The sequence below is a fragment of the Leopardus geoffroyi genome, chromosome E2 (assembly GCF_018350155.1).
Source record: "Leopardus geoffroyi isolate Oge1 chromosome E2, O.geoffroyi_Oge1_pat1.0, whole genome shotgun sequence".
NCBI lineage: Eukaryota > Metazoa > Chordata > Mammalia > Carnivora > Felidae > Leopardus > Leopardus geoffroyi.
Genome location: NC_059335.1, coordinates 33553011 through 33574351, shown reverse-complemented (window position 1 = coordinate 33574351; position 21341 = coordinate 33553011). Strand labels below are relative to the sequence as shown.

The window sequence follows — 21341 nt, the reverse complement described above, 5'->3', positions numbered from 1 at the left end:
CTCTGCGTCAGGCCCCCTCCTTAGCACTTGGCATGCATTATCTCATTTAATTTTACAGCAGATGAATGAAGAAGGTATTAGGATGATGCCCATTTTAGAGACAGCAACACTGAGTGTTGAGGAGGCTGAATATTTTACCCAGGGCCATAGAGCTGGTGGTACGGCTGGGATATGAACATAGTATCCAACACTTCTTGTGTCAGGCACCGTACGCAAGACCTGTACTCTGTCCTCAGGGGGCTTATAATTTGATGAGAGAAGTAAGCACATGTACAAAGGGTGAACAAATGAAAACGAGAGTATTTTCAACTGGATAAAGCCTCCTACAAGCTCAAGGCATTACTTCTTCCTCCTGCCCCACTAGTTTACAAGGTATGTTACATATGTAAGTATACACGGATATGCACATAAATGCTATGTACGTTTATATGTGCAGGTGATAAAATCTGTTAACACGGGATTGCTTCTCCATCCCCTCATCGGTCCAAGTGAACCTTCTAATCCTGTAATTGTCTTTCCCCCCCATCCTTTCTTCCAAGGAGTCCAGGCCAGTTCTGCCCCGACAAGTTTCTCTGCTTTTGTGATGCAGATGTAGGCCCTGGGCTGAGCACTGCAGAAGCACTGGGAGGAGAGAGGCTGCTCCAAAGGTTAAGACAATTTACATGATAATGAGCGGGGGTTAGGAAGGAGGGAGGTCGAGAGTGAGGGAAGAAAAGGGGAGAAGGGGGAGAGAGGGAGCAGGAGTGGAGGAGGAGGGAGAAGGAGGGAGAGGGAGAAGGAGAAGTGGAGGGCGAGGAAGAAGAAGCCGAGAAACAGATAGAGAAAAGGGGGAGAGGAGAGGAAGAGAGGGGACCTCTTAGAGGCAGAGAGGAGGAGAAGGAACCAGAGAAAAGGCGGGGGAGCGAGAAGAAGAGGCCAAGAGAGGGAAAGCTGCGGGGAGAGAAGGGTATCTGCAGAATTTGGGGGGCCAGCAGCTCAAGAGAGAGAGTGGAGGTGGGGCAGGCATGAGGAGGACAGAAAAGGACGTCTGAGAAAAGCAGCAAGAGTTACCCTTCGGGTCCCTTTGCATACTTTTAGAGAGACTTAGGATAAAGAACGAGATTTTTTTAAAGATCTGTTTTGCCTGGTTGTGCTGTGCCTGTTTAAGTGGGTCTCTGCTCTGGACCTGAGCCACATGGATTACAGCTTCAACAGGGTTCCCAGCTAGATTAAATATGCACCTATTTTGTCTGCATGACCTGGGGCAAGTCACTGAGCCTCTCTAATTTTTTTTTTTCACTTGTAAAGTAGGGATAACCATAGCACCCTCTGCACAGGTAGCTAGTGTTAGGATTAGATAATTAATGTAAATCGTGTAAACTGGGCCCTGGAATTTACAGATTGGAAGCCACTATTATCAGCATCTTTAGTTCCTAAAGCTTCAGTTCTCTGATCTATGTACTTGCTGATCACTCCTGCTGGGTAGCAGGTAGTAAGTAGCCAGTGAGTTCCAAGGAGACTTAGCACACGGGGCCCAGCCCAGCCCCACCTGAGACTTTGCTGCCAAGGTTTCGCCTTGTTCCTGGTCAGCCGGTTTTCTGGTCTGTGCCCTTCTGCCCTAGTAGCCATCTCAATCCCAGGCCCCTTTCTTCCCCTCATCACCACACACCCCTCTGGCTGCCCTTCCTTTCCAACCCCCATGGAGACCTCACACCCCAGCGTGCCTCCCCCTCCCTCTACCCCCTGCTCGCACAGGAGCCATCATGAGAGTTTCCTTAAAAACCCACTTTCATCCCTCCCCAACTCAAAATCTATCAAAAGCTGCCTGCTCCCAATAGGATAAAACCCAAACTCCTCGGTGCACTTTCCAAGGCCTCCCGGATCTGGACCTAACTAACTGCATCTTCTAACTCTCCCACACCTTGCAGTATCCTAACCTCTGTTCTGGCCACTGGATCTGTTTTGGTAGCTACCAACCCACTGTCTTTACTCCTGTTCTTCCTGCTGCTTCGAGTCCCTTTCCTTACCCACCTCAGTCCCCATCAATCCACACCCCTGCTTCAAGGTCTGTGCCAGCCTCTCTTCCCCGAGAGGGTTTCCCTGACCTCCCACACCTCATGATGGCCCAGCCATTCAGCTTGTGAACCCTGTCTTCCAACGAGATCGGTTCCTTAAAGGCTCTGTCTCACATGCCTCCAAATCCTCACACAGCACTTAACACACAGCCTTTACCCACAGTACATACCCAACCAACATCTGTTCATTCAGTAATGAATTACAGGTACTTCCCCTTTTTTCTCTGACAACGGAGAAAGTTAGAAATGTCATTCTACTCAAGGGATTGTTCTGAAGACCTACAATATTCTGAGCACTGTGCAGGTTTTTATGGGTGAGGAGGGGACCAAAAGATGGAATGACACAAGCCTTGTGCAGAAGGACCCGAAATTATGAGGGATTTCTTATTCTAGGCTCCCCTCGTGGGCTTTATGAGTTCCAGAGCCCCCTGAAATTATAGGCAAAATTTCCCAGATGTGTGCATGGGACAGACAGGAAGCCTCCCCGCTTTCATTAGCTGCTCAAATGGGTTTTGAACACCCTAGAGAGCAAGGGTCATGTTTCTAAGGAAACAGTAACACAACCAATTTTCATACTGGTGGGTGAGTAAATGCTCGATGGAGAGAAAGACTTGAGCTGAGTTTCACTGTCAAGGGGAAGGAAGGGAAAGCCTTCACAGAAGAGAAGGGAGCTAAGCTGGTTCTCAGTCAACAGGAGGAATTCTAGGAGGAAGAGAAGGGGAGAAGGGCATTGGGAGCACAGGGTATGGCCTAAGACAAGGCCTGGAGGCATGGGAGTGTGTGGTATCTTTGGGGAGGGGCCAAAGATACCCCCTGTGGCCCCTCTGTGGGCTTCTGTGGTCTTCTGTGGCTGGGGCATGGGAGGTAGAAGCCCCAGACTGATGTAGGGGGATCCCTGTTACTTGTCCCAGGTAGAGGCTCTTTCAGGAGTGGGCTCATGCACAATCATATGGCCTGGGGTGTCTACATGACAGAGAAGCTGAAAGAGAAACCAGTCACTCCTCCCTCCACTGGGGGCCCAGGGTAGGTGGTGAACCAGCTGCCAAGAGATGTCAGGAACACCTGTTCTAATGAGGTACAGCAAGGAAGCTTCTAGATGCTTCTCTGTATGGAGAGTGCAAAGCTGGCTGGCCCAAGGAGGCTCTGGATATGGGGCTGTCTTCCTCTAGATAATCCATGATGGGTTGGGGGAGGAGGGCAGAGGTGGGGAAGCCAAGAGAGTGAGGGAGTCTTTCTTTCGAGGCCGAAACACAAATCTGGGTCTGCTCTGCATTGGGCGGTTCTCACAACATCCAAACAGCAGACTCTCCAGGTGGGCAGCCCCTGGGGTCCTGAGAGAGGAAAGAGATTGGAGACCCAGCATCTGGGGTCAGGGCATCTGGGCACCACCAACTGGCTGGCTGTAGGTAGACCTGACTGGAAGACTCCAATACCCCAGGGCCCTGCCGCTCTCCCAGGGTGCAGTTCAGGCTTTCTGTCTTCCAACATGCCAGGCTCACTCCTCTGTCAGGACCTTCGTGCTTGTTTGGAACCTTTGTCCCCTTCTGCTCCCATGGCTGTCTCTTTCTCATAGCCAAGTTTCATCACAAATGTCCCTTCCAGATTCAGGGGAAACTGTCTGAAGTAGCTGCCCCTATACCCCCACCCAGATTAATGTGTAGGGATCCCTGCACTCAGCTTCCCAGACTGCAAATCCATGCTGGCGTGCTTCCAGAAAACACCTTCTCTAGCTGCCTGGCTCACTTTGGCCTGAGTCTTGGGTCAACTTTTCTTTTCTGCTCCCCACAGGTGACATAACAAAGGGAGGAGGTGCCCATGGGCCTGGAGGCCTTTGTCAGCCAGAAGGATTGTGCCTGAGGAGCCTGAGTTGCCTTAGGGATGGGTCAGGCACCTGCCATGGTGCCACCTATGACAGGACTGGGCTCTGACCCTACCGTGTCCAATGGACTCTCCAGGGCAGCCCCGCTCTGGTCCTGGTCTCTCTTTGCACTGGCACCTTCCCTGCCCTCCTACGTGAGGACTGTCTTGTCTTGTGTCACAGAGGAGACACAGCCCCAGAGGCCCCAGGGGCCCCTGGCTTAAGTCCTTGATATATCGTATTCCACCCAATTCCCAAGCAATCTCTGTTCAGGGTAATAAAACGGAGAAAAAAAAAAAAAAACTCCACAGGAATAAGTAGAGCTTTCAGAACTGAAGGAGAAAAGCATTCCAAAGTCACAATGACTTGTCTGGGTTTTAATCAGGGCAGGAGAATTTTGGGGAGGAAGAGCTGGTTGGGAGGCAGGCATGGCAGTGAACACACATACCCTTGGGAGATCTCACGGGCCGTGCATGTGTGTGTGCATGTAAGTGTGGAGGGCATGTGCTGTGGGCACATGGGCCTTCTGTACTGTAGCTGTCATTTGGTTAGCAGAGATTTGGGCACCTTGCTCTCTCTTTGGCCAAGAGGCCTGTGGCCTGTCCTTGTCTAAAGATCACACCAGGCACTTCCTGCTCTGGGCTTTAATGCCTGAGTTAACGAAAATGAGTTAATGTATAGAAAATGCTTAACACAGCACCTGGCAGCTAGGAGGTGCTCAGTAAGTGACAGCTCGTCAATTACCACTGTGGCCATTATTATTAACACGAATGGAGCCCTATAGCCATCTTAGCTAATTCTGATGCTCTGAGTAGGTATGCGCTGACTGCCTGGTTTCTTGGGGCACCACCCACTCTGTGCTCATTCCTGAAGCCCCGGCAGCCAGCACCGTGCCCGGCTCGCTGAAAGCCATCAGTTCATGCGTCACGGAAACAGGATTGAAGACCTAGCATTGCCACTCTTTCCACAGGCCCTGGTTCTATGACAGAAACCAAAGCAGGTCCCCCTGGTGGGAAGTGCCTCCTTTGCAGAACCACTGCTGGACTTGGCCCCTCAGAGGAGCAGGGGGCGGGGACCCGGCCCTCCTGCCAGCACCAGTCGTCCCTGTCCCGGGCTGGCCTTCAACACACCCTCCGGCACCAAATACCCCTGTGGAGGAGGAGCCAATGCCTGAGCTGGGATGAGTCTGCCCTATGGAATTAGAATTTTGTGTGTAAATTATTGAATTTTACATGTAAAGCTGTCGGCCACAGATTACTTACCAGACGAGGATAGTTTTCCTCTGTGAGGGAGATGATTTTTAGCAAAGACAGGATATGTACGTAGCACACTACTGAATCACACAGTAATCAGAGATTAATTCTCTCCATCCAGAGGCTCCAGTGTGGGGCCCAGGCGCTCAAAGACCTCCCCACCTTCCCTTCTCCACCGTCCAGGACACAGGGAAAGGATTGCTGGGATTCACGAGCCCACCAGGGCACAAAGAGCCACTCGTGGATAGAATTCTCTAAGGCTGTTTTCCTTCTTTCCCTTCCTCTCTTTTATTTAGCTTTGCAAGGATAGCTGTATATGGTTCAGTCTTACAGTTAATGCAAATGTTTGCAAATAAGAGGCTTTTATGCACTTATTCCATTCACCACTTATCAGACACCTGGAAACTCAACTGAAAAACAGTTCCTTGTCTATAAGCATTGAATCACTAAATTGTACACCTGAAACCAGGATTACAGTGTATGTTAACTAACTGCAATTTAAATAAAACATTCAAAAAAACCCAACAACCCCTATTTCAGGACATCAACTTCCTACAGGAAGGAGAGCCTCTTAGGTCCTCAGACTCACCTGGAAGAATGAGGTGTAAAGGAGGAAAGAGAGTCAATTCAAATGGCTGCCCCCCACTCCCAAGAAGGCAAGCACAGTTCTCCTAAGGAGGGGAGACGGTGCTCAGGTAGTGCTTGTTTGGTTTGAGAAATGCTTTTTCTGTTCAAGTTCATTGCCCAAGGGCAAGTACTCGCACGATGTTGTGTGTTGTAGGAGTTCCAATTTAGGACAGTCACCAACCCTTTGTCATATGCAAAATAAACAAATTCTGTGTCTGCTGTCTTTGCTGGTGACTTTGCTTGGGAGGTGTGCCCATCACCTAAGCCCCTGTTTGACTGTATTTGCCAGGCTGACTGATACACTGGCTTAGGCTGGTGACTAGCCTTCTCTATCACACACAGCAGTCTCTTCCTGTTCCTGGGAGGCAGCCGATGTTGCAAAGAGCACAGCCTCCCTCCCTGAGGTGCCCATGGGCCCCGTGGCCTACCTTTCTCTCTTTGTCACCATATTCGATGCCCAAAGTATCCATGGCCCGGACGATGGCTGCCAGGGACTGGATGGTGTTGCTGTAGACAACAGGCTTGTACTGTTTCACGTCTTCTCCAGAGAAGCCATCTTCGTGGATGATCCTAGAGAAAAACCACACACACATCTGATGAGTGCACTGTCCTCACTTGGCATCAAGAATGCCAGGTGCGTGAAGCCCCCGGGGCCAACCTCCTGGCTTTGCTGGCTGAGGACTGGGTCCGACCCGGATGCTGAATTACTGACCTGCTGCATCAGTACCATAAAATCTGAAGGAAGAACCTACTGAAATTAAGCTGAAACAGAGTAGTGGCAAAAAGAAACGTAGTGTCTTTACACTCCCTATTTATAGTGACAGCAATATCAGTTGGCAAGGTGCTGATAATACTTGAAAGTGCTTAGAACAGGAGGGGCACACATGAAGAACTCAATAAGTGTTAGCTATTGGTATTTTTAAGCAAAGCTCAGGGTCTTAACTTAAATTTCCACTTAGGAGTACATTGATGAAGACCCCAGCAAGAAGCCTGCAAATGAATGATAATTTTTCTTTGCAGAAAACTCACAGTGCTTGAAGGAAAGAGGACTCACTTAAATGAACCGTCGTCATCTCTGACAACAGAAAAACCAACAGAAGGAGGGTGCCTACTCTTCCATCCCTGGCTGGGATTGAACTACCGTGTCACCCTTATTCTGGTGGCTCTGAATAGTGACACGGAGGACACAAATGTGCCATCAGTTCTCAGAGGCCACGCGATACTCTCTGCTCTCCTGTTCTCAGATTCCTCCGAGGTCAAGGTTAAGGCTAGACATGTCCTGATGTCCCTTCTCCCTGCAGAGAGCAGTCACTCGGTACGGGCTTACTGCTGACCAGGTTCCAGGTAGGGGAAAAAACTAGAAAGAGGGGATAAAACCTAAACGTTGCAAGAGTTCTCCTATAGCTGAAGTAACGAGGAAAGACTGAATGGATTTTGAGACGAACACCCAACAGTGGCCACCACCTCCCCCAAGAAAACTGTGTAAATTCTTCTCTGGTCACATTTTCCAGTTCGCAATTAAATACTACTTATGGTATGTACATACATCAATATGAGAGCTGAGACTTCCACATCAACACGGCACTTTTCCATTCCTTCATTACCTTCAGTACAGAAGAAAATCACTAACAATTCTTTTTTTAAAAACAGTTTTACTGAGACATATCTCGCATACCGTTCAATCCACCCATTTAAAGTGTGCAAGTCAATGTGTTTTGGTATATTCGCATAGTTCAACAATGATCACTAAAGTCTAATTTTTGTCCCCCCACCAAAAAGATATTCTGTACCTATTAGTAATCTCCACTCACCCCCCACCTCACAGTAAGCAATCACTAATCTGTATTCTGTTTCTATAGATTTGTCTATTCTAGACATATCATATAAATGGAATCATATAACACGTGGTCTTTTGTGATAAGCTTCTTTCATTTAGCATAATAATGTTTTCAAGATTCATCATTTCATCATGGTACAGCATTTTTCAGTTCGTTCTTTCTTTCTTTCTTTCTTTCTTTCTTTCTTTCTTTCTCTCCTTCCTTCCTTCCCGACTTCCTTCCTCCCTCCCTCTCTCTCTCTTTCACCCTCCCTCTTCCTTCCTTCCATCCTTCATTCCTTCTTCTTTCTTTCTTTCTTTCTTTCTTTCTTTCTTTCTTTCTTTCTTTCTTTCTTTCTTTCTTTCTTTCTTGTAGGCTTCATGTCCAGTGTGGAGCCCAATGCGGGGCTTGAATTCACAACCCTGAAATCAAGAACTGAGGTGAGATTAAGAGTAAGATGTTCAACTGACTGACCCACCCAGGCATCCCTGGACTTCATTTCTTTTTATTGCCCAGCTATATTCCATTGTACGGATATGCCACATTTTATTTATCCATCCATCAGTTGACGGACACTAACAATTCCTGTTGTAAAATTTGACTTGATACTGGGTTGTGAGTCTTTATCCTGGGTTTCTCTAAGAAGCAGATCAGAATGACCCTTGTGACTTTTCATGGACTTTTTATTAACCCTAAATCCATTTCTGTACAAGTTTCTGGAGGGAGTGTACACGTAGCCTGGATCATTGATGCACCCCAGAGGGATCTTAAAGGAAATTGCTAGTTCCCACTGTAAACAATCAGAAAATTGGACAAAATATAAGAAACAAGGAGTTTCAGACACTAGAGAATAAGTAGTACAGGACTGTGATCCAGGAGACAAGGGAAACAAATATGGTAGCCTTGTGATTGCCTCGGCTTTCCAGCTGGAGGCATTTACCAGCTCTTAGCGCAGGGAGGGAGAACCCAAGAAGAGCACAGCTCTTCTGAGTTGATGAGACAACGCTCAAAGTTCAGGAAGCCTGAGGTGGCTGGAATTTGAGGGGCAGAGTAGCAGGGAGAGAAATCTACAGAGAGGGAGCAAGCACTAGATATATGAATAGGGGTCTCCTCAGTCTTTGGCTGAATAGATTGCAAGGGAGGAGAGATTGCAAGGGCTCAGCAAGGAAGAGGCATTGGGGAGCTTATAAGGTGAACAATTCCCAAACCTCACTCAAGGCTGGGAGATATGTGAGTTCTGACCAGGCAGAGTGGAGAGTCCTTGTTGAACAGCTAGATCACTCAGCAGAGACCCTAGAAGGCTCATGCCATAGTAGTAGGTCTAAACCAGCCCGAGTAAAAGCTACTTTAGACCCACCCTGACAAAGCTTAAAAATTTGCTTTAAAAAATTGAGCTGACCCACAAGTAACTTAATTTCCTGACAGAATAAAGTCCAACACTGTTTAAATCAGGACAACAAAATCAGACACTTAACAATATAATATTTTTTAATGTCCGGCACCCAATACAAAATTCCCAGCTATGCAAAGAAGCAAGGTGTGATGCACAACCAGGAGAAAAATCAGTCAATGGAAGCAGACTCAGAAGTGACAGAGGTGATGGAATTAACAATGACTTTAGAAATACCTATTTAAAATATTTTCAAGAAATTAAAGGAAAACATGAACATAACGAGCAGAGAAATGGAAGGTATAAAAAAGAACAGAACAGAATGTCTAGAGATGGAAATATAATATTTGAGATAAAAATTTCACAGTATGCAACTAACTCATAGAAGATTAGTGGCCTTGAACAATCAGCCATGGGAACTATCCAAACTGAAGCAAAGAGAGGAAAAAGGGTAAAAAAACAGTATTGTGTTATTTATAACATATGTAAAAGCAAACTTATGCAACGACGGCACAAAGGATAGGAGGGATAAAATGGAAACACGCTGTTGAAAAATTCTTACACATGAGGCACTTCAAAGTAAAGATGGTAAGTTAAGACACATATTGTAAACTTCAGAACAACTAAAAAGCTATATAAAAAAGCCAGTTGTGGGGCGCCTGGGTGGCGCAGTCGGTTAAGCGTCCGACTTCAGCCAGGTCACGATCTCGCGGTCCGTGAGTTCGAGCCCCGCGTCGGGCTCTGGGCTGATGGCTCAGATCCGATTCTGTGTCTCCCTCTCTCTCTGCCCCTCCCCCGTTCATGCTCTGTCTCTCTCTGTCCCAAAAAAAATAAATAAACGTTGAAAAAAAAAATTAAAAAAAAAAAAAAAAAAAAAAAAAAGCCAGTTGTTACCTAGGCTCCATGACCAGCCTCCCCACAGAGGGTGGGACCTGCTGGGGAACCTGAGAGGTGGAGCCGGGATTTGCCGGTCCCCGTGACACTGTCTCTGAAGAAGTCAGTGCAGTGAGTTTCTCATGCTTCATTTTGGACCAGGAGGCCTTACCACTCTCCCGGAAATACTCTCTAGACCCTTGGCTGCCTTCAGGATTTCCCCTGAAACACTAGGGATGGGGCTATCATTTTTCACACCCATGAGTATCAGTCCTTATGCCACCTAATAAGGCAGGGAGGGGACGTTTTTTATTCTGTTTGACAGAACAGGAAGAGAGTCTGAGAGAGATTAACTACTCGGCCTAACGTCTTCTCAGCCCAGGAGTGGAGTGCGGGTCGACCGGGACACTCTTCTACACCAGCTGGACTGGGTCGAAAACTGCCAGAAAGGTCTCAGCCTGGTGCCTGGGGTGGCCTGAGATACAGAAGCTTCATGTGTGTGAGGTTTGCAGAAATGATGCGATGTGGGAAAAACCTGCTCCGGTCACAACGATGAGTTCCATACCTTGTACAAACTGGCTCATATGAGCTTAAAATTGGACTTCCTGTTTCGGGGTGGGATTTTATATTGCCCTCTAACTACCAAGTAGTAAATGCTAACACTAGAAAATCTGGGCCACATAAAACACCACCAACAAAACCCCCATAACAACCCATATTATCAGTAATCCCGCCACTCAGGGAAAGACGCTGCAGTTTTTAGTGTCCACCCTTCCAGGACTGTTTTCATACCACCTTGTTCATCTTCGCAACCAGCACCACCCCCCACCCCCCAGCATTGATTTGAGTCGTGTGTCCTTACAAGTATCACTTAAGGCCCCTTTATTTTCTATTTCCCCATCTCATTCTGGAGGCAGAGCAGAGCTGTGGTTAGTCTTAGGAGTCACACAGGTGCGGGCAAACCCCAGCTCTACCACTGACGAGCTGGGTGCCATTGGTAAAGGATTTCACCCCTCAGGTCTTGGGTTTCTCATCTGCAAGGAGCTGTTGGGTGAGGAATAAATGGAAAGTGCCGATCGTATATAAGTATATAATAAATGGTACCTATTAGTAATATATATCCTCATTCCACAGTCAAAATCCCCCAAATAGAATTTCCTTCATTGGCAGTATAAAAGAAACAATAATAATAGCAGCTGATGTCTGAGGGTTTGCTCTCTGTTAAGGGCTTTACATGTACCCTCTCATCTAATCTTCAAGATAATCCTAGGAGATAAAAACTATCATCACCTCTTTACAGATGAGACAACCGAAACTAGAGAGATGGAACCACTTACCTGGGGTCACACAGCTGGTAGGTGTCAAAGTGGCATTCGAGACCCTACCTGTGACCACCAGACAGACACATAGAGGCAGAAGTGCTTCTTCTGCTCTGGATCCCTGTATCCAGGTTCCCAGAGGGTCCGGAGATTTCACATACACAGTGAGTATCAGAACATGTCTTATAATATCAGTCCAAGGAGTGTGGGGCAAGGAAAGGAGGAATCTGGTCAGGGGCTGGAGAGGCAGCCCAGGGGAGTCTGAGGTCTGAGCCCTGGAGGAGATAATACCAGGGTTTGGAAAGCAGGAGCAAGGCTGCATGAGACACTTTAGCAATAGTCAGTGGCATCACATTGCAATAGTCCTATAAACTGATCTTCATCCAAGTGCAGAATCAAGTCCCAGAAACATCAATCATTTGAGCCACTAGATCAAGCCATGCCTGAAGCTAACCCTATCTCTACACTTTCGAGTGACAGCAGCCAAATAATTCCCTCTTATTTTTGCCTAAGCTAATTTGACTTGGGTTTCTGTCACTTATAACTAATAGAGTCATGACTAAAACATGATTTGCACCTTGATAATAACAATAATCAGAGATCATCTCCTAGTAAACTTGTTTATTAATTTTCTGTCTTTACCACCAGCCTGTCAGTCCCTGGAGGCCAGGTACCACATCTCGTCTGTCTCAGTTCCTCTTCTCCATATTATTTGGCACAGGACTGCGCTCTGGACAGTACTCAGAGAAAGTGGGACATTAACTATGTGAGTCTGGAGTAGACAGATGCTTTAGACACCCCCCCCCCCCCACCGAAGGAGCCCACTAAAGGAGGCAGGTGTGTGTGTGTGTGTGTGTTGGGGTGGGAATCCACCAGATTTCCTGTGCCTGCAGAGCCAGGGTAGCAAAGCCAAGCTAAGTTAGATGCCACAATGGTGCCCATCCCAAACTCAGAGACTCTGAGGGGTGGACCAAGAAGAAATGGGGAGCAGGCAAGGGCTGACTGCAGACCTGAGTGTTTCCCTTTGGACAGAAGCCACCAGTTAGACAGTTAGACTCTGGAAACCTGGCAACACAACTGAGGGAGGAGACCTCAAGTGCAAACGGGGGGGGGGGGGGAACGGGGGAGGGTGGCATCCGAGCCCACTGGAACAGGTCTGAGCTTTCTGGGAAGAGGCAAACAAGGAGTGACCCTTGGCCTCCCTTGCCTTGGCTCCCCCTCCTTACTGCCTTGGGACCTCGCAGGAGGCCTGGACCAGGGCTCTCTTGTTCTCTGCTTCCCTTCTCAGTGTAGGACTGCACTCAGCTGCAGTGAGACTCCCTGGGCACGGTGGCCTTATATGGTCACAGAAGCACAGGCTCAGGAGCTGGAAAGGACCTTGGAGGATCCTCTGGCCCAGCAGCCACTCTCCTTCTCTGAATCACAGATGCCTCTGAGATTGTGGCAAATGCCCCCACGCACATACTGTTACCCCCAGTTTCTGGAGGTTCAAGAACTCAGGGCCCTAAGCTGCTGGAACACGATTTTTCACACCATCTGCAGGCTGGATTAAACGCCCCTCTGCTCCCCTTTCTCAGCACCCTTTCCCCTGCATTGGAACTGTCTCTCTATCCTCTACCATAGTCCCTTTGGGGATCTAGATTCAGGGGGTGCTTTGGGAGCCAGACTCAAGCTGTGGGGCTGGGCAATCTCTTTCACAGCTCAGTGCTTCAGCTTCCTCAACCTTCCATGGAGACGGGCCTGGTAACAGTAACTCTCCTCGCCAGTCGTGGTTGGTAAAGAGAAGTGCCGGGCATCCAGGGCATCATAAGCACTCAATCAGCCCCACTGTAATTATTATTGTTATCATATTTGGTGAGCAGGGCAGGGTTGGGGTGGAGCTACAGTTGGCTGGCTGCACCATGTCTGTCCTCTTCAGGAGAGGACGTGACCCCGGGGCCACAGGGCAGGGAGGCCAGGAGGTCACAAGAGGACCACTGCCCACCAGGAGGAAGCCAAGCAAGGCCACAGAAGGGAAGATGGGGCAGGGAGAGGGGGGCGTTGTTGGCACTCAAGCAGAGAATCTGCTCATTTACCTAACGAACATCACAGGAGCAGCAGTGGGTTAAAAAGCTGGATTTTCTGACTTGGTCCTGCTCCGTGATGTCATAAAATGTGTTTCTGATCACAGCTGGAGATTCACATGTTGACTGTCCAGGTTAGGTCAGTGCTCGGTGCCTCACTTGTGTGACACTCACCAGGGAGACTGATCAGCAATGGGCATGTGCCCTGGGGCCACGCCTCTGCCGAGCCATGGTGGGAAAGGACCACCTTGGATTCACGGAACACATATTTAATCCAACAGTGAACAGTGAGATGCAGTGATTTAATGGCTCACACACCAGCAATGAGGGGCTCTACAGAACCCATCAGAGAGCATGGGACCTGAACCGGGTCCTAAGGTGAAAACACCAGTTAGAGTACAATGTGTGTGTCCTCTGGGGCCATTTTTATAAAACTACGTTTGCATGTGACGGTGTTGGTAGGAGGAAGGGGTGTGGAGAGAGGAGGGAGAGGGGGAGAATGCTTAACAAAGTATCATCAATAATCACTTTTGGGTGGTGGCATTCAGGGATTTTTTTTCTACTCTGTACGTGTTGGTTTTGTCTCATTAAAAAAATGTGCAATTGGTATTTGAAAGAACAACACATCATTTTCAGTGGGAGACAGACACTTGTGCTTAACAGGGGGACCATTTTGGCCGGGAGAGAGGACCAGAGTAAAAAGGGGTAGAATCATTAATCAATAGGAATTTCCTGACATGTTTCACTTGGGTTCAGCCTGACTTAAGGTCTTGAAGCCTGACTTCAAGACTTTGAAGCCTTGAGGCCTGGTCCCTGCCTCCCCGGGGCTCTCCTTCTGGACGATAAGGCAAGTGTTAAGAATGGCAAGGCTAGCGATATAAAGTGCTATCTGCCAAGGGCCAAATGAAGGGTTTGTGTGTCAGACGTTTTGCCCGCCACCCAACATTCCCGTGTCACCCCAGTGAGTTACTTTCCCTGCCTCCCTTGCAGCTAAGAGTGACCACGTGAGCCAGTTCAAGTAAGATGAAGGGGAGTAGGCCAGAAATGCCTCTGAGAAATGGTTTTCCTTCTTGGTCCAAAGAGAGAGGGTTTTGAGAGCAGTTTTCCTGCCTCCCTAGTCTACTACTTCCTTGACCCTGGCTGTGCCTCCACCGGTCACACCCTGGCTTCTTGCCTTTCTATGTAGTTGTGAGAAAAGTAAATACTGGCACCATGGTGGCCATCTTGTGACTGTGAGGTTAAATGCCATCACCCTGAAAATGGCAGGTCAAAGGGGTTTAGGGGGCTCCCAGTGGCGCTGCTGAACTGCGAAATCAACCCTGGGGCCATCTGATAACAAAGGTAGATCGTGCTCCTACCAGGATGCCCTCTGCCTGGGATAGGGAAATGGTCCTTCCTGGAACCAGCACAGAAAGAGTCATTTTCCAGCTGGGAAACTGACATAGAGAGAAGAGGTTTGCCTACAGGCTTATGGTTAGCTTGTGGCAGAGCAGGGACAAAATTCCCAGAGGCCTTTCCATTGTGCCACAGGCCTCTCACTTCCCGTAGTGCTGCCCTGAGGCAGGGGAGCTGATGGGTCATACCAGGTGAGAAAAACATCTATCATTTGCAAAACAGAAAGATTTGTTTCCCCTTCTGTCTTAAAATCTCTAGTTCCCAATAACTTGGAGGCTTCTTTGAGGGTGTTCTTTGTCCATTCATTCATTCACTTATTCCCTTTTTCACTTTTCATGTATTTTTCTGGTACCTCCTATATACCAGGCACTGTAGCAGATGCTGGGGAGACAAGAGTGAACTGGCAGACACAGTTTCTGCCCTCCTAGAGCCTGAATTCTATTGCAGAAGGTAGATATTGAATAAGTAATTTCACAAATACTTAATTAAATTATAACTGGAGTCAGCACTACCAGGAATTAAAATACCACTGGAAAGAGATCCAAGAGGAGGATCTCCAGCACGGGCTCAGGAAGTATCACGGAGAGTTGAGCACGAGCTGGCTGCACAGACAGGGACAGAGACAGGACTCCACACGGGCGGACAGCACATGCCAAGGTGGCACTCGAGAGAGCCACTTCTCTACATGGTCTCCGTGTGTCTTCCGGAGGCCCTGGCAGGCACACGGGGTGCTGGGGAAATGTACGAAAGGAACAGAAGGCACTTCCTGGGCTGGCGGGTGGGACTGGGAGCCGGAGATCCCAGTCAGGAGGGCTGCTCTGGATCTGGCGCCAGCGTAGGTCTGATGTTTCCTCCCGAGGGAGGGTTCCACCCAACCTCCTGGAAAAAGTAAAAACAGTAAGCCAAGCCCATGTGGGAAATGTCACAAACACCGGCCAGGCTAAGGGTGCTGGCAGGAACAGCAGACAGCTTGAGGCGGGCGCAGCCGACGGGAGGCACCCCAGGATAACAGGCAGAGGGGAGGGTCCTGCTGAAGGCCTTTCTCTTCTTTCCCATTGGTGCTCCCACCAACTGTCACATTTACTTTCATCTGACAAAGAGCCGAAGTGTCGTGCCCGGTGGGGTTTGACCCGCAGGAGAGACCCTGGCTCCTGATTTTGTGATGCCACCAAGAGTAAGGACTAAGCAGAACGGTCAACAGTGGTCCAGAAGGTACTGTGTGGGTGGAGCCAGGGGGTGGATGGGAGGCGGGCGCTTCCAGGACGTGCAGCAGCCCCAATCCCTGTGAGGACACCCTTCCTTCTTTCCTTCCTTCCTTCCTTCCTTCCTTCCTTCCTTCCTTCCTTCCACAATATAGAATGAGCACCCATTAGGAGCTGGACACACACTGACCGTCCTATTCGCTAACAGTGTGGACTGTGGGCAGGTTCTCAATCTTTGTGGGCCCAGATCTCTATTCTGTAAATGGGGATAATGACACTGTCCCTTACAGGCTGTCAGCAGTATTAAAGAACATGTGGGGAGGCCCTGGTACACAGGCCTGTTAGTTGCCAGTTGCTGACATTACTTAAAAGATATAGACCGATTGGTGCTAAAGCAGGGCTAAGCCTCTAGTCTTATATGTCGGGACACGGGTCCCCCTCCTACCCAGTGTAGCAGGGTCTTGACCTAAATGAATGAGTTCGTTGAGGGACCAGAGGGTACTCATGCTTTGAACGACTGGCTCAGAGACCACTGGCTGGGCAGAGGTAAGATGCGTGCGTTTTACAAAGTAATTATGCTGAGACCCTGATTTCTGATTTCCCAGAGTTCCAGGAGAGCAGAGTCACTGGGACCCAGAGGCCCTGACGACAGGTCAGAAGCTTCGCTCTTGTCTAAGCATAAAAGCTGCTTCCTTGATTGGCAAAACCAGAGCTCTCCTGAAGGTGATGCCTTCTTCTTCCTCATCCACACAACTGACCACTACATGTAAGGTGCCGTTCATACAGCACCCAGCAGACAGTGGTGAGCAGGACAGACATAGCCCTTGACTTCAAAGGACTCCCAGTCTAGTTGGGGAAGACAGAGAATAAAGAAGTAAATAAAGAAATAGTATAGAGTGACGAACACAAGAAGCGTAGACTGAGGGGGTTGGGGGTGTGGAGTTAGGAGCCAGGAAAGGAGGTGGCATGTGAAACTGAGGCCTGATTGATGAGGACCGGACCTTGTATGTATGAGAGGAAGAACATTTCAAGTAGAGAGCACAGAGAGCACAGCAAGTGCAAAGGCCCAGGGCACCCTGTGTGTTAGTAGAATGGTGAAGAGCCAGAGGGGCTAGAATAGAGTAAGTACCAGGGAGAGTGGAAGACGAGGTCAGAGAGGGCAGCAGGGAGCTGATCATGTAGGGCCAACGTAAAACTTACGTTTTATCATAATACACATGAAAACAAACAGCAACCTATTAAAACAAAAAACGTATCCCCCACAAACCATTATGACTTCCACCATTGATTCTGCTCTAAGTGTGGATCGCTTTTAAATAGCAGCTTTCCCTCCTCTTTCCCTGACTTCTCCAGCTCTGACTGAAAGGCCTGTTGTCAGAACAGTTAGGGATTCTAACTTACACAGCTAGGCAAAAAAGAATAAGAAAAAAAAAATCGCCATCATCCCACCACCTGGAGGAAGCACCGTCCACATGTTAGTGTACATTTCAGTCCTTTTATCTGGGAGCCCATATGTGTATTGTCTTTCCTGAAACGGAATCACGCCGTGTGCCTCTGTATCATCCAGGAGTTGTCACTGGCTGCCTGGTGTCCCATCACTGGAGTGGGGCCTGAGTCATTCAACCATGCTGCCGTCAGTGGGACGCTCGCGTTGCTTGTGGACGGGAGCTCCCCCCAGCTTCAAAGTCAGCTGTTGGGGAGGCTGCCTGACCATGAGCGAATTTCTCCTAAAAAAGGCAGAAAGCTACAAAACCTGGACGGAACAAGCCAGAGGCTGGGTGACCCCTGGCTTTACGCGCTGGGCTCAAGTGAACTGTGTGAACACAGATGGGATCTTTCAGCTCTTTGAAAAGAAAAGAGAGATCCAACTTAAAACTGGCTATTTAACTGTGGGGTGAAGTTGTATGATACGAGAAAAATTATTTTTTAAAAATAGATAAGATCCCTTAGTAATTAATACTGTATTTAAAACTTGGAATTCTAAGAATAACAGAATAGAAGGGTATTTAAAATAACAGTATTAAACAAATCAGTCCCCCAGGGGGACGACTGGTACAAAACAAGGGATGTGTCCTGTTGACAGTGACTTGCAGAAATCTGTTATAAAGATGCCATTTTTAATAAGGGCTAACTCGGGCCAGAAGCAATGATGTCAGCTGCCAATTGTCACCAGACGGAGCCAGGGGCAAGGCCAGGACTCGTTGTGATTCCAGTACAGAGCCTCTGCTGCCATTATCTGGAAAACAACGTGGACCTTGCCCTTTCCCAAGACTCTCTGTGCAGGGGGTGAGGGGGGGCACAGGCCAGCTCTCATTCCATGGGGGTGTGATGCTCGGAACACTGCCTTCTAGAGCTCTGTTCCTTTTTCTCTTCATGGCAGCATGGTTGGTCTGAATCCTGGGACCCTGGCCTTGGATTAGAGACATACATTGTTGTCTTGCACTTGGGGGCAGAAGACCCAGGTTCTTATGCTATTTGGCCACTAACAAGCATCACAGCCCCAGGTGCAGTGGGGAAGAGAAGTCTCCCGGGAGCTAGGGGCTGTGGCCCACCTTTCTTAGGTCAGCACCATCGCCTCGACCTGGGGCTCCACCTTGGTGTTAGAGGAAAGCCTTTGAGGGAGCTCTGCCTGCCTCCTCTGCCAATACCCTTGGCCTCCCAATCCACCCCCAGACTCTAGCCGCTGGCCCTTCCCATGCCAGGGATTTTAGGAAATGCTGCCATTTACTGTGACAGCTTACAACCTGGTTTTGTCACTCAGGAGATCTGGGGGGTCTGGCCTTGGCTCTACCACTGACCAGCTACAGTGAGCTTAGACGTGTCCTTTGTGTGTTGCCTTAGCTTTGGACTTGGGGTGTGTCAATTCCCTGTGGCCACCCTGCTTCACTCGGGTCAACCAAGTTCCATGGTCATATCTATGTCTTTGCCAAATGCAGTCTTTTTGGAATATCACAGCTCATAAAACACGGGTACAAAAAATTAAAGGGGCTCTTGAGGGACAAAAAGATTGAGCAGCTCTGAAACAGAGACCTGCGTGCCTCGCTAAATCCAGGCTCTGCTCAAATGTCACTTCCTCAGACCACTCTGGTGGTCTCTATCATTCCCTGTCTTTCTCCTGCCTTATTTTCCCTTGTAGCATGCATCACTGCCTGATGTGTATACTTACTTGTATACAGCCTCCCCACATACCAATGAGCTTTACGAGGGCAGCGACCTTGTCTGTCTCGTTCACTGACCACAGTGCCCCCAAGAAGTGCCTAGACTTCGTGAATGATCAGTAAATGTTGGCTGAATGGCTGAATGAAACAGGCGGCCGTTTAGGACCTCTTGGCAGCTCTACACAGGACTCCTTCCTGTGAAGCTGGGTGGCCTTTAAAACTGTGGGCCAGGACAAATGTGCTCCCTGACCCACCGCCACTACCTCAACCCCTGGCTGTTAAACCCATCTCCCGACCTTGGGTGCTCACCAGTCTTCCCCCTTCGGGGCCAGAACCTGTGGCCCTTTTCCCAGTGATGGTAATGAGGATTACTCCCTCACTCACCCGTGCGAGTTCACTCCCTTTTACCCCTCATCTTGGTTCCCGTAGGTTTTCTAAGGGTCAGGACATACAGCCACCTTACGCCGCCCACTCCACGCTCAATTCTGGGAAACTCCAAAGCCATTTTTTGAAATCCAACTGTTAAATTCAGTGGTTACGTTGCAAAGACATGACCGAGAGCTTTATGGCTCCCGAGCCCTTTTTACAATGCCTTATGTAAAGACGTGAGCTTTCATTAAACACGGTAAAAGCCTGTGAGTGAGGCAAATTGGTTCAGCGTTGATTTTACTGCCTAAATCTAAGTAACATTTCTGGTTTCTCATCTCCCTGATTAGGGCAGCCGCTAGACCGCCCTTTCTTCTGCTGCTGACATAATGAAACGGAGTATTCTTATTAGTACATTTTGTTTAGTATATGAATGATATTATACATTGGTGGGCAGCGTGCACAGCTTTTTAATTATGTTTTGTGGAGGAGGCACAAGTGACGCTGCAGAGCTTTGCTCCTCTTGTTCAGTCGTTGGGGGAAAAACCCTTTTCCCCGCCTGTCTACAGTAGGTTTGTTCATTATTTATGATCCCTGCTCACGAGCCCCTGGATGTGGCCTCATGAACCACAGGAAAGAGACAAAAGACCACTAGAACCCACTGTCTCTGGCAGACGGTTCACAGACTAGCCATTCACCAACTGAAGCCATCTAAAGCATCTTCCCTCCAACCCCAGGATGACAGGCTCTGTCACCCAAGCGGACCAGGTGGGACTCTGACAATCTGTGGGAGGGCTCCTATCTGGGTTCCTTGCGCCTCCCTCGCCACTCACCGTGGGGTGCAGTGGTGAGTCACGGCAGAATCCGCCTATGAGCAAGACTGAGCTTTGTAAATGGCAAATGAGGGTTGTAGCGGACATCTGCTGTTTTTGTTTGCCCGACTTCTGTGCTCCCTTCCTTTGGAGAACCATCTCTCCTCCCACCATGGGGACTCTCCCTATCTCTAGCCTCAGTTCCTGGGTGAGCTCCTGCTCCATACCTGCCCAGCCATGCCCAGGCTACTCAGTTGCAGGATCCAGTGTGTTTCCTTTTGTGCTTCAGCCACATGGAAATGATGACGACCACAGAGACATTGCACAGCCTTTGTGAGTCTGTTTGGCACGATGGTGATAGGACGCTGGACTAGCCACAGAGACGTCCTGATCTGAAAGGGGGCTGTCTGGTTTTACTGCATGATTTCTCAGGGCTCTGACGGCTACAGCACTGCAGGAAAGCACCTGTCCCAACTTTACAGTGACCAAGTCAGGCTGGAGGTCACTTTACCCTGAAGGCATTTTTCAGGGACCAGCGGCTCTCAAAGTCTTTCCATTGCCCCATAAGCCATCACCCCCCGCCAAAAAAAAAGCATCAGAACTTCACTCATCTTGCTTCTCTTCTAGATTATAGATCTAGGCAGCCTGGAAAAGGGTTTTCACAGGCTCTTGGTTTTCCCCTTCCTGTTCTTTTTAAATGAGGACTTGTTTTTCTTCCGCTTCTTACCATGTGATTGGGAGGAAGGACACCAAAACACCACCCCCGACCTGCAGAGACAAAGGGGCATGAAAAGAATCCTCATTCTCCAGTTCAGAGTGCTTGGCACGCACCCAGGGGATAACTTTGAGATTTGCCAGAGAGCCTCCCAAGCACTGTCCCAGATGGCAGACAATTCTAGGTGAGTGTTTGCTCTGAAACAAAGAGACAAATAAAAAGCACCCTTCTCAGATCCCTGCCAAGGAGAGTTCAAGACAAAAGGTACAGATCACCGAAACAGGGCTCCTTGGGGGAAATCACATTTCTCATGCCCGCTGGGGGTAAATACTTGTGGTCAGGTCTGCCAAAAGCAAGTCAGAGTCCACATTCCTCTCCAAGGTAACTCACGTCTCCCTCAAAGCAGACAGCAGTGGTCAGTCATCATGCCAACTTTTGC

General features: G+C 48.8%; 1 protein-coding gene across 2 annotated transcripts in view; it reads right to left on the bottom strand.

Annotated features, from left to right (window-relative positions):
• Nucleotides 1–21341, bottom strand: part of GNAO1 (G protein subunit alpha o1) — a 173809-nt gene that overhangs the window by 81959 nt on the left and 70509 nt on the right. For both annotated transcript variants that reach the window (XM_045442799.1, XM_045442800.1), the window contains exon 3: nucleotides 6221–6362. In XM_045442799.1, coding sequence (XP_045298755.1) covers nucleotides 6221–6362 — 142 coding nt within the window. The remainder of the gene's footprint in view (nucleotides 1–6220; nucleotides 6363–21341) is intronic.